This window comes from Apteryx rowi, unplaced genomic scaffold, assembly GCF_003343035.1.
Source record: "Apteryx rowi isolate R43461 unplaced genomic scaffold, aptRow1 scaffold_175, whole genome shotgun sequence".
Taxonomy (NCBI): Eukaryota; Metazoa; Chordata; class Aves; order Apterygiformes; family Apterygidae; genus Apteryx; species Apteryx rowi.
The window spans coordinates 823,605-836,921 of NW_020448030.1; the positions used below are offsets into that span (position 1 = coordinate 823,605).

Sequence of the window (13,317 nt, forward strand, 5' to 3'; positions counted from 1 at the left end):
AACCATTTTCCTGGAAGTTGTGGTCCCTCTATTATTGTGCATTTTTTTAAGAATAGGTTAGACAAACATATTAAAATATGCAATCGTAGACATAGTTGACACTGTCCTGGGTTTAAAGGATGGACTAGAGGACATCTCAAATCTCTCCTAGCCCTGTGTTTCTATATAGTTTCATTATTTAGTGAGAGATATTCCAGTGCTACATAATCTGGGGTACACAGTTGTAATGGAAGTGGGCAGGAAACCACTCAGTTTTGAATCATGCAAGAGAAGCATACTCCTTGTCACATCGAATGATGGAGCAGAATCGCATGATGGGATGGAAATAACTGTGAGGCTGACGTTTGGAAGAGGCACACGTTCCCAGCAACTATTATCTCCAGGTCCTTCCTGGAAACCATGATATGCCTTGAGAATATATGAGTTTAGAGTGCTGCAGCAGGAGCTGTGAAACAAGGGTTTAGCAGGGCATCTGCAAATAGTCGTAGGGTGAAAGTCTGAGTTTCCCCAGTAAATCTGTATAGTAAAATTAGATAACGTATTGTTATAGTGATGATCTCTCTAAATATAAAAGATGTAGCATTTAAAAAAAAAGATAAATTACCTTTTGTATATTTGGAAACAATTTGGTGAAGGTTAAGGAACATTAAGATATAAAGCTCAATGTAATAATTTCATAAACCCATATTTTATATAATTATTCACACTTGGTAAACAGAATTGATTTACATTTAAATTTAGCATCTGTTGTTCTTGGGTCCATCAAATGAGCTCTAATTAAACTTTAATCAGCATTAAAAAGCATTTTGCCAAACATCAGATAATAATTCATGAGATAATCTCATGAAAATTGCTACTAAAAAGGATTGCTAATAAAGAGGAGGCCTTCCAAAATTTTCATAGAATAGACTGCATCTTGACCACGTACATGGACTGCATGCAGAAATCTAGATCTTGACTCCTTGCTCTCTGGTGCCAGAGAGTTGGTCTGAAAAGTCGGCTGGGGATTTTCCCTTGGCCATGGCCATTCCAGCTGACATGAGTTAGAGGATGCTTGGAAATGCAGTAGAGTCTTAACTCACTCCTTGCTCCCACAGAAGGTATAGGGAGCAGGTATGCTCAGTAATCTTAGCAGACTGTGTGGGAACGTTACAATAGAATGTTATGTAGTGTGTTTTTACCTTTTTTCATGGTAAAAGGCATTCCATTTAAATAGCTTCAACATTACGGAGCATATTCAGAACTTTACATTTCACCTCAAGAGCTTCTGTTGCAGGCCTGAATAACTGCACAAAAAAAACATACAAAAGTGTCAGTAGTAGGGAACAAACAATGCAAGTGAAGGGGATTCATCTGTTTTTGTCCTCAGCTGTGCCTACATTCGAAAGTGTATGTGAATTTAAAGTAGAGCTAGAGGCAAATACCAAAGCTACTAGCAACCATGGATCATTTAAAATGTACTGCTTAGTTTCTAAAGAACAGATTGTGAGTTAGTGTAGAAATGAGTTTTGTTAAAATCAGGAGTAATACTTCGTAAGAAACGATAAGTCAAAGTAGAATGGACTATTCAAATCCATATCAATATTTGCTCCTAAGTTGTTATCATGAAGAGCAGCTACACAAAATTTTCTGTGTGAACGAGATAAAAAAGCCTTTCTGCAGTTTCTCTTTCCTGAGAGTTTTTTAGTGTTGAAATGTTCTTAATTTCACTTAAATCTGATAAATTTATATAGTAAAACTGGATTTTTTGTATGTCTTTTTCTAACCAATGTAGATAATAGGATTTTATTTTTCTTTTTGCTGACAGGTGCTATTTTTCTCTTGTAATTGGGAAAGGGCATATATGTCTTCCTGATTATCCACCTCCTGAGAGTTTCTATCTCTTCAAGTTAGAAATAGTGCATTTATTAACCTGTCTGAAACTTGAAAGCGCATACTTCAAATGCATTTCTTACTGTTTACAGCATTCTGTAAAGTAGATATTGAAATATATGGCATAAAACAGAATGCTTTTGCCATCATCTATATTATGCGGAATTTTGCACATATCACTCATAATAATGTCTATACCAGAGCCATGCAGACGGGCACACAATTTTTCTTTTTTATATCCAATAGTTAAATAGGAACATAAGACTAGTGTCAACATGTTATTATAATACAGATCCAGAATTAAACTTCCTTGTTCTAAAATCTTCCAGGGAAAACATGAAAGCTTTAAACAATAAATTACTTTCTCACTTTTTTCTCAATAAAAATAAAGTGACATGAAAGATAATAAATGCATCTAATCTCTTACCAAACTCTTTTGGGGGCTCTTTGAAATCCATGACATCTGGTCATATCTTAAGTAACAAAACTCCTCAGATTTCTTTGATTGGCTAATGTGACAATTGTTAGTATTATCTTGTGGAATTCCTCAGCCTTTCAGATGCAGGAATTCATACTTAAAAGGAAAGCTATCAAAATAAATTTCCAGTGATACAAAATGAATATATTTACTTGTTTGATGTGCAAGAAATATCGATCTGTAATGTTGCATCTGATAGAACCTGATTATCATTTAACTTGTACCTGTATAAATCAAAAGCCAGTTGACTGAAGTTGAGCATAAAATTGGGATAAGTGAGAGAAAAATCAGGTTCTAAGCTTTCAAGCATAAAGGCCAATCTTCATTTGATGTTAATGATCATAACTTTATGGTAATCTTCCTAAGGTTGTTCTCTTTTCTTTTTCATGTGTGATTCCTCTGTGATTCCCTGATGATTACTTTTTAAAAGGCTATCATGTAAAGTCATGATGCTCCTGCAATCCTCTAGAAACCAAGGATATACTTTATTTCATTCTAAGAAAAACACATTCCCAGCCGTGCAGAAGGAAAGAAGGTTTGCATAAATATATCAGACATTTGTCATTTTATCTACCGTTAAGAATATTTTGTAAAAGCATGATCATCTTGGCTCTTTATTCATATAAATCACAGTATCATATTATGTTTAATGATGCTTTTTCTTAATACCTATTCCTTATAAAAATCTTAGAGATTCACCCTGACTAAATGTAGATGCCTACATCTGAGCTATTCATTCTAACATCCCTTTATAGTCAAGGGAGAAGAACAGGCACTTCCAGAGAACAATTCATCTCAACCAAAAGTAGACATCTAAAGTCAGACAGATGAATCACACCTCAGAAGAGCTTATTTCTCTCCCTTCACTTAAAGGGAGCTTCGGGTGACTAACTCGCATATAGATGTCTAAAGTTATGTAAGATTAATTTTATCCCACTAATTCATTCATTTTATGACCTTGCTATCTCAACATCATCTTGCTCTACATTCCAAGTTTCTTTTTCAAAAAACGCCCTCCTTATACATGTGAGATAACCTGCTTTCTCTATTTGTTATGGCAAATGTGTAAAAATGGATATCATAAATCATTATCAATTTAACAATCTTTTGTAAATGATGCACAACATTTTATGTCTAGAGATTTTCAAACAACTTCATTATGTGATGTCATTTTTAAAGAAAGCTGAAGTAACATTTTAAACTTTGTTACCATAATTCCTTCATGAATTCATTGCATTTAAAAAAACAGCTTTGTCTGTTAGTTTCAGTTGTGTTAGTAAAAGTAATAAGATGTTGATAAATATTTTAGTTTTCTTAGGAGCTATTTTTCTATACTGAAATTTTTCAATAAGTTATATTTAATCTTCGGACCCAGAGGAAAAAATTGCCTGGGGTACTTTTTCATGATAAAATAATGTAAAATATATAGGCATGGTATTTAGCTGATCATTTAGCTGGTGCATTGCCAGATTTTGGCGAGTTGCTATTGGAGGTTCAATTTCTTTTCTTCTTGTTTTGTGAAATGCAAACATGCAAGTATAAGCAAGTTATCAGGAACAGTTCAGATAAAAAAGGAGGTCAGATATGTGATTTCCTGGAGTGTTCTGCTTGCTACTCCAAGCATATTTCACTCCATGGTAATACATGATATATACAGAATTTAGAAACATTTTGCTCACAAAAGATTTGCCTATGTAGTAAAGAGAGTAATATGAAATCAGAGAGAAGCTAAGCAGAATCCAAGAGGAAAAAAAAGGTTTTGGTAGAGCTGTAAGTGTATGAGCACAGACAGACAGGATACCACTATGAAAGAGAATTTCAGAAGGAATGTGAGAAACCTAAATGCTTCCAGTTATGCACAGATTTACTTTGTGGAAACTTCAGAAATGATCATGAAATACCTCACAGCTTACAAACAACTTCCTGGAAGGATATGTGAAAGAAGGAGAACTGGGTGGACATAAAAATTCTTCCTCTACTGAAAATGAAGTCAGACAAAAAAATAATTATAATATTGAAAGTAAACTATTGGCTAAGGAAGTGGTGTAAAATAGAGGGGTTTGTTTCTGTGGAGAAGAAGCCCACACTGAAATTGGAAAATGGTTCAAAAGGTATGGATGGCCTTCCTATCATCAGGAAAATCTTCTAGAAAACAGTCTGGCAAAGTTAGCAAATAATAAAAATGAAAACTAGGTGGTGGGAACAAAATCAATCAAGATATGACATGAGAAAAAATTCTTACCTACCTAAATATAAATACTATTCCCCATTCTTGTGGGGCAGAATTTAAGTAGAAGAATATAAGTGATAATTCAGAAGAGTTTAAGAAAATACTGCTGGTTGTTCGTGGCCCTGGCACCATACAAAACCTATCTGTTCTTGTTGTTTCCAAAAATGGCAAGATCCATGCTTCCACAGCCATCACTATCGAAAGGAAAACAACAAAGATGAAAGAAAAAAAACCCAAAACTGGCTTGGAAAAGAAGTGGAATCACTGACTTTAACTAGATAAAATAGTAACCATATGATACTGTCATTCAATATGAAAATATGATTTATTAAGGTTTGATTAATTACTTCAAAATCCAGTTACAAATTACAAGCATGTTAAATAGCGTTTTCTAAGCCTACATGTTTTAAAATCAACAGTGATGAATAAGTTTCACTGAAGGGTTGAAAAAGAAATGCCTGAATTTTCTGAACCATTGGTGATGATTTTCACCAAGTTAAAAAAAGTTCTGGAGAACTAGAAAAAGATAATCTTATTCCAACATTAAAAAAATAAATAAATATAGGACTGGGGAGTTCATAGTGCCAGATCAGCTGAACATGAATCCTGTTGCAGTAGTGGGTCTGTTGTTGAATATACAAATAGGCAGATGGAGAGGAAATAGAAAAATTAATTTGTTTGTTTGGAAAACAAATTCTGCATGGTGAAATAGCTGTCTTAGTCTAGGTTACTAAGAAAAGGTTAACTGTCAGAGATAATACTAAGTAGATTATGAAATAAGAATGAGAAATATGGTTATTGATTCAGACTAGTGAAAAGATGCAGTGCAATCATGAGTGGAATTCATCTCACCTGACTTTGTGACATGTGAGTTTGAGCTAGGCATGCTAAAGCTCTCCATTTATTGTGAATGGAGGAGAACAGACCTCTTCAGAGGAAAATTCATTTGCCTTACCTTCTGCTAGGATGCAGGTGATCAGACCTGATTTAGGTTTTTGACTTTCAGAAGTCTGAATTAGGACATGTAAATCTCACCGTAATGACTGAAAAGCGGTAATAGTCACATTCAGATTAAAAACGCTCCTTTAACAGTGAAAGCAGTTAACAGGTGAAACTACTAGCCAAAGCTATTTTTAGATTCTCCAGCATATTAAATTTTCAAATAAAAGTTATATGATTTTTTTTAAAAAAAATTCTAGTTTAAGCAGGAATGAGTTATGAGTTCATTCAATTTTAGTATGGGTACAAAGAGGAACACACCTTATATATGGATTCAAGAGAATTTACTGTTTGTGTGATTAATATTTAACAGCCTAATCAAAGTGAAAAAGTTATTTTTAGCCTAATTACAGTGACACTAATGCTTATAGCCCAAATTACCTGATAATTGCTAATTCCCGTTAATATTACAACAAAAACTGGCATGCACCAACTTCCTAGTGTCTTATTGTTCCTGTGCGCTTGCATGATGAATCATCTGCACCCTGAGTTCTTCACTGGGAGCAGTATGATGCTGATGGTGGAGGATCATCTTGGGCCCTCTTGGGGTTAATTTTATATATATATCAGTCATGTATTTGTTAATGGGATACACTCTTACCTCTTCTCTTGGTCGATGGGCTTCATTACACCTGAGGGTCCTCCGTATTGTGTTTTTTGAGGGCTGGAGCCACAATAGTACACAAAGCTAAATAAAAGCTTAAAAAAAGTTACATAATAATATGACTAAAACAAACTGAAAATCACAAAATAAGTAAAAAACTCCTGAAAATGGGTAATTTGCCATTGGAGACAGGACAAGCTAGGCAATGGTCCTAAAGCTAGTTTCTTAAATAATACTGGAATTAAATAGAACTAAAATCAAGCTAACATAAATTCAGGAACAGACAAGTCCAGACAAGACCTGACAAATTCTGAAGTCGGTTATGAGTAATTATGGCTGTAAATCCTGAGGCATATCCCTAGCACTTGGCAACACAAAACTGGTTGGGCCACAGGGCTACAGTTTTAGTCTGTTCTACCTATTGTCTTCAATGGTGACTGTATAATCAATTAATCTGTGAGGTGGATTAATTTGAAATACTTGTTAATGAGGAGTAGTTTCAGTGAGCCTCAAATATTTTCTGCTGGCACTTATCGTTTAGATCTGTCTCCCATATACCCTTCACAGACGATGCCCTAGTGAGTTCATCACTTATAATTCATTTATATGTCTCAGAGACTTTATTCTTCCAGCTCATTTTTGCTGCTATGATAAATGATCGGGGGATTTTACAGGCTATCTGGTACTCTGTACTACTTTGTGCATCCCAAGTTTCCCACCTGTACATATTTCTCTATTGTATATATTTTAAATAAAGAGAGAAAACTGGATAGACTGATTTATTTTAGCAATTTTTGCAATTTTGGAATGACTTTTGTTTTCTAGGCTGTAAACTTGACCTGAGACTTGTACTTTAAAAATTCCCTTTGACTACAGTAGGATTCTGCATATGCAAGAAACACTTGATTGGACTATAAATCTTTAGGAGAGAGTTTGACACTTCAGGATTATTTGGGCTGCCCATAAACAGGAGGAAAACATATTAGATCTTCGAACAGTAACAGCAACTGGCAACAGGCAAAGGCCAGCCTAGTACAGTTCTGTAGGATTTTTCAAATCGGAATTTAATTCCTAATATTATTTAGTTTTTTTCTGTTTTTCCTTGAATTTAGTCATTTGGTTTGTTGTTTCTTATGGGCTGATACCTTTGGTAACTCTGACTGGTCATTTCTGGATTCACTGTGGAGTGTGAAGTGTTCTTGTGAAATATGTTCTTTTTTCCAGGAAGGATTTTAAGCTGTCTGGTTATAATTTATTAAAGTTCTATATCTTAGTCTGACTAATTGTGAATTAATTCATTATACATAATACAGGCTGTTGAATTGCTACTGAATTATAAGACTTTGCAACTTGTTGGCCCACTAGTAATACTGTAATTTTAATATATTAGACTATCTTTGTGGTAAGTAGTATAAATGTTTCAAAAGTTAATAATAGTTAATGAGTTAATTTACACCATACATCTTCTCATGTAGTAGTTTCTGCAGAACATTTATCTGTGGGAAGAAAGGGTAAACTTCAGAAAACTCGGTCAATTTTGTAATAATATGATTCCATAGAAATTTGTTTTAAATTAACTCTCTAAGATTAATTAGAAATATATTAGAAAGATAAGCTATATTAGAAAGATACTTCCCCAGAACTATTAAGGAGAAGAATTCCAGGACTGGTTTAAAATCCAATCCAAATTCCATTTTACTCAGTATAAGATTTCCCTCAAATTTGATTAGTATCCAGGAATAAAAACAGAGATGTCTTTATGCGCTCTTTGTAAGTTGTTACTGCAAACAAGGCATGTGCATAGTTACGTATCCACTTTTAAAGCCAATAAACCACTGGACTGATAACTATATTATGGTATCTATATAACTTTAGAATGATCCATGGCTCTCAGCAGAGGAAGTAAATGAAAGATTGCAATTCTTTAAAAACAATATCCTGATAGTTATTTTACATCGCTTTGTGATCACTATGTTAAATTTACTGTTATCAACAAAAAAAGGACTGATATGAAGAATCAGCTGAGTAAATGCAATGTGTAATAAAGAAGTGCTCGTATATATTTTTTCTAGACTTTTTTGATGCTTCTTAGCAAAAACAAGAAGAAAGATATTACTGTTCTTTAAAAAAAAATCAGTTAATATGTTGACAGCTCTGATTTTTGACTTAGGAGTGTGCAAATCATAATTTTAAGTACAGCCAAAGAAAAATAATGTTGACATGTCACTGATGATAAACACTTGTCTTTACCCACAGTAGTGCTGCAAAAGATATCCCTAGGATTCTGTATATTTCTTACCGCACAAATCTCATAAAAGATGGACATAAGAGGCACTGAGCACCTGTGTGCATGCAAATTAAAAAATCAGTTAAAAAACAAGTGACCATTTAAAACAATAAAAAGAGCTTGTCTGGCTCATCTTTGTTGTATTTTAAATGTCTTTGGTATGTACTGGATTCATACTGATTGAAAACTCACGATTTGTTTTATGCAGTTGAATAATTTAAATTGGTGATGTTAGTCAGGGCCTGTAGCCTTATAAGATACAGAAACCCACTGTTAAATCTATGATATGCTCACAGTATTGAACCAGCTTATTTGTCATTGATTTGTCATTGAAGTCTCTGAAAGTGGTGTAAATGACATAGATTGCTTTTGTAAGATGTCCACAGGAGCTGTTTAATATTCCAAGTAAACATAGGTCTGCTTTTCTGCCTGTCATTCCTCAAGCTGTCTGAGGGCAAAACAAATCTCTAAAATAGCTTTGGTAGAATTAGCAACAAAGGTGCCAGTAGAATAAAACTGATTAGCAAATTAGATTTTGTAAAAAATCCTAAATTGACAATTAAACAGCATGACACAGAATTACAGGCACAAGTGGCCAATATTATCATATGCTGTTTAGAAAAGCACAAATAGTCAATAAATCATGCAGTGGATTATTGTACTCATTCATCTGTGGGTTGCTGGGGCACCAGCAATGTAATTCAATCTTGACGCTTTCTTACTGTTTAGTCTCCATTGTAAAATCTATTGATTATCCATGTGCAGCATGATTTATTCTTTCATCTAATATTTGTACTCCTGGTAATAGGATACTGCAGCCATGGATTGTAACAGAATTTTAGATCACATACTTTATTGTTATTATCTATGAAAAAGTAATAATAAAAAATTGTAAGGGGTCATAAACCTCCTATTCATGTCATTCTAAAGAGATTATCATTATTTTACTAACATTGCCTACTTTAATAAATTTCATCTGAAGCATTGGCAAAATTCCATGTAAAGGACTGAATCTACAATTTTAAAAATAATCACTTTCCTACAAGGCTTTAATATTCTTCACACTTTATTATTTTAAACCATCTAATACAAGAATCAATTTAGCTTTTTTTTTTTTTGTCTTTGTTATTCTGGCTGCTCCAAGCTTTTAAATGAAGGGTTCTTTAGTCAGTGATAAGTGTGCATATCTAGGATTTAATTCAGTTGTCTAAACACAGTCATCTAGTACCATTTGCAATGCAAAACATCCACATGAAGCTGGCAGATATGACACAGGTCCTGCAGGATACCCATTCCCTTCTGGACAGGCAGCTAAATAGCGTCTTAAATGGTACTAAACACTGTTTAGGCAACTAGATCAAGCCCCTACAGCAGACTGTAGTTTCTTTGCATTCCTTGTTTCCTCTAATAAAAATGAGACACATAATTTACAGTAGGATATTAAAAGCTGAATTTTAGCTGTCCACATGTGGGTGCCTACATGTGACCTAGTGTCCAAATTGCCATTTCAGCCAGTGGAGATCTCAGCCCAGTTAATGTGCCTTAATGTGGGCGTCTTGGGCAATCAGATATGTGCTGTCTCATCTGCAGCTCCAGAAAGACATGGGTCTCCTGTACACATCTGCACACCTGCAAACATGGGATGCTGCGCAGATGGCTCAGATCTGAGGAGGCATCTCAAACGGCATGAGGTGCTGAGTTTCAGACAACTGACAGAGCACCCAGTTAATGCAGGCAGTTGTAGCCTACAGAGCTTGTCCGCTGGCATGTCTACATGTCAACTTATAGGATAAACTGAGCACCTTTTACGGTATTGGTTAGGTCTCTCTTGAGGAAGATGGGAGCCTAGTTCCATGCAGAATCCTAACTTTAGGAGTCTGGCTTTTGAAGCAAGTCAAATCCTTTGCTGAATCACTATGGTACTGAGCACATATGAATGCTGTAGTGAAATTCATTTTAAGAGTGGTTTGCATTTGTATCTACCAGAATAAATGAAAAGAAAGTCAGACTGATTGCACTTCCCTTCTCTTTGCTGTAAGCAGTCAACAGACTTTTTTTTTCTTATTTATGTGAATAATAGGAGAATGAAAAAGAGAAAAGTAGAAAAGTCCTTCCACAGCCTTCAGGGTGATGTGAAATATGAAACTAAGAGTTAATAGATAATAGAGGCATAGAGGCAGTGACATAATCTCACTCTGAATTATAAGCAGGTGTCTCAATTTTATTGGAGGAAGCAAGGCAAAGAAGGTATGAGTTTAATGTGTCTTTGTGATCTTTTCTCTTTACAAAAGTGCAACTTCAAACTGACCAAAGTCAGTGAGAATCATTTCACTGACCTTAACAAGCTTTTTAGCACAATATAAGACATCTATTCTTATGCATAGATATATATTAAAGATGTGGTTGTCAGTCTTGGCCATTAGATGAAAATAGTTCCAAGTGTTCCACTATTCCTTTCAGTTAGTGAGTTAATATCTGACTTCAAATTGCTTCAATAATTGGTTGACATAGATTAACACAATTTGATTCTTCCTGTTTTTACCAATGATGTTTGGACAATATTGACTGCTTCAGGCTTTCCTTTACGTTATTGTTAGAGTCCCATTTAAAAAACAAATGTGAAAAATAAATAAATGAGGACCTGCAAAAATATTCAGGACACCAAAAGTATTAAGTTGCCTTCTTTTTGTTTTTATGTAGAATTGAATGAATAAAAGAAAGTTACCAAGTCATAGTTGTCCAGTGAATAAAATGTGTTAATATGTTTAAAATTTATTTCTATGCATTTTCACTGTCAATTCCTTTTGATCTATATATTGCTCATTTGTCTTCCCTGGTGTGCAAGCTTCTCAGGCAGATCTAGGAAATACTTCAATGCAGAGATTTTTGTTCTGTTTTGAACACCAGCATTTTGTCTTACCTGTAAATAACAGTTCAAGTCAGAACAGAATACTTCTCCAGTATATTTAAAATCATGATAAAAGCTACTCAGTGTACTTGAGCATTGCTTAAACATTGCCTGACACATAAAACTACATGTAAGCCTATCCATTCAGTCTTTACAGGTAATTGAGATATTGAGGCTTGGAGAGGGTGTATCCGAGCACAGTGCCTGATGAGAGCAGTTCTGCAAGTCCCCATCATTTTGGCCATAGCAATTGCCAGACTAACCAGCATCATTTAAAAGCAAGTTCCCACCTGTGTTTAATACATCTCCTTCCTTTGGAAGACAAGAAGACAAACTGCTCTTTAAAAGTTCAGTTTTAATGAAACAGAAGAGTTGTTTCAATTGTTTAATGTCATTTTTACCCATCCATTTAAGATGGTAAGAGAGAAAAGGAGTGACTTGAAGTAGAGTGACTAAGAGCATTTCACTTTTTATTATGAGCTGCAAAATGAGTTAAGAGATGAGAGCTAATGTGTATGTGTATATGTATATACAGGTACAGCTACAAACAGGTACAGTAAGGATTTGTTGTATTTTGTAACTTAATAGCATACAATCCATTTCCTTTTATATTGACAAGAAAATACACAGATTATTAATTGTCTTGTAACATAACTTGTAAGGTGTTAGATATTGCCTGCATAAGACAGACAGTTGTTGCAGTTTGTGACTAGTTTATCACTTCATGAATTTTAAGTAATAATCCTTGCAAAAAAGCATTCAGGATAAATGTAAGATATCCTTATATGATTGGTTTAAATTCTTACCCTCATTTCCAATGGTTTTAATCTTAAAAATAATGAACTTCTTTTTATTACAGAAACCTTTGAAATGCTTATCAAACTGGCTGAGAATTACACAAGCACACTTTTCTGCAACACACATAGAAACATGGCTGTTGAGGCTGCTACACACGTTCAGGAGTTTTTCACTGATATTGGGCTTTTCATATTTGGCACAGACATTAGCACAGAGGAATTTGTCAACAGATTTTTTGACACCCTGTTCCCAGTAGTCTATAGCCACATGATTAACCCCGGTCTGAGGGATGTTTCACTGGAGTATGCCGAGTGCCTGCGAATGGCAACAAGAGATATCAGGCCCTTTGGTAACGTTCCCAAAATAGTGGCAAGACAAATGGGAAGATCCCTTTTGCCCAGCCGGACTTTCTTGCAAGCTCTGAATTTGGGGATCGAAGTGATCAATACAACGGATCATCTGCATTTCTCCAAAGACTGCAGCAGAGCCTTATTACGGATGCAGTACTGCCCCCATTGCCAAGGGCTGACTTTGAGTAAGCCGTGTATGGGCTACTGCCTCAACGTTGTTCGAGGCTGCTTGGCTAACATGGCAGAAGTCGATCTTCACTGGCAGGGATATATTCAGTCCCTGGAGGAGCTCTCAAGTGCCATGCATGGGACATACGACATTGAGCATGTGCTTTTAAACTTTCATTCGCTTGTTAATGACGCCCTCGTACAAGCCCATATCAACGGACCGGAATTATCTGAGCAGGTAAGAAGCTATTTTTAATTCATGCTCGGTACAAATATATAACACTAGAAAAGTAACAATGATAACTAATACTAATTGTTTGGCCATGTCTATGCTGATGAACACACTTGTGTTCAGCTGCATTTGGCAATGTATTTCTCCAGCACAGTCATTTTTTATTTTAAGCATGCATATAAATTGCTAATTTTTCATATTCTATTCACAAGTTTAACAAGTGGGGAGTCAACATTTTGGTAGCATTTGCAGAGAAGACTTTTCAAAATGAAAAGCTATTTTTCATGTGTGTAAATTTTTTATGTGAATCATCTAAACATTTGAAGTAACATTGAAAAATGTTTCCTATTTCACATGAAACCACAGCTTTTTCAAAATTTCAATGAGCGAA

General features: G+C 34.8%; 1 protein-coding gene across 1 annotated transcript in view; it reads left to right on the forward strand.

Annotated features, from left to right (window-relative positions):
* Positions 1-13,317, forward strand: part of GPC5 (glypican 5) — a 732,889-nt gene that overhangs the window by 121,511 nt on the left and 598,061 nt on the right. The window contains exon 3 of the mRNA XM_026061075.1: positions 12,238-12,932. Coding sequence (XP_025916860.1) covers positions 12,238-12,932 — 695 coding nt within the window. The remainder of the gene's footprint in view (positions 1-12,237; positions 12,933-13,317) is intronic.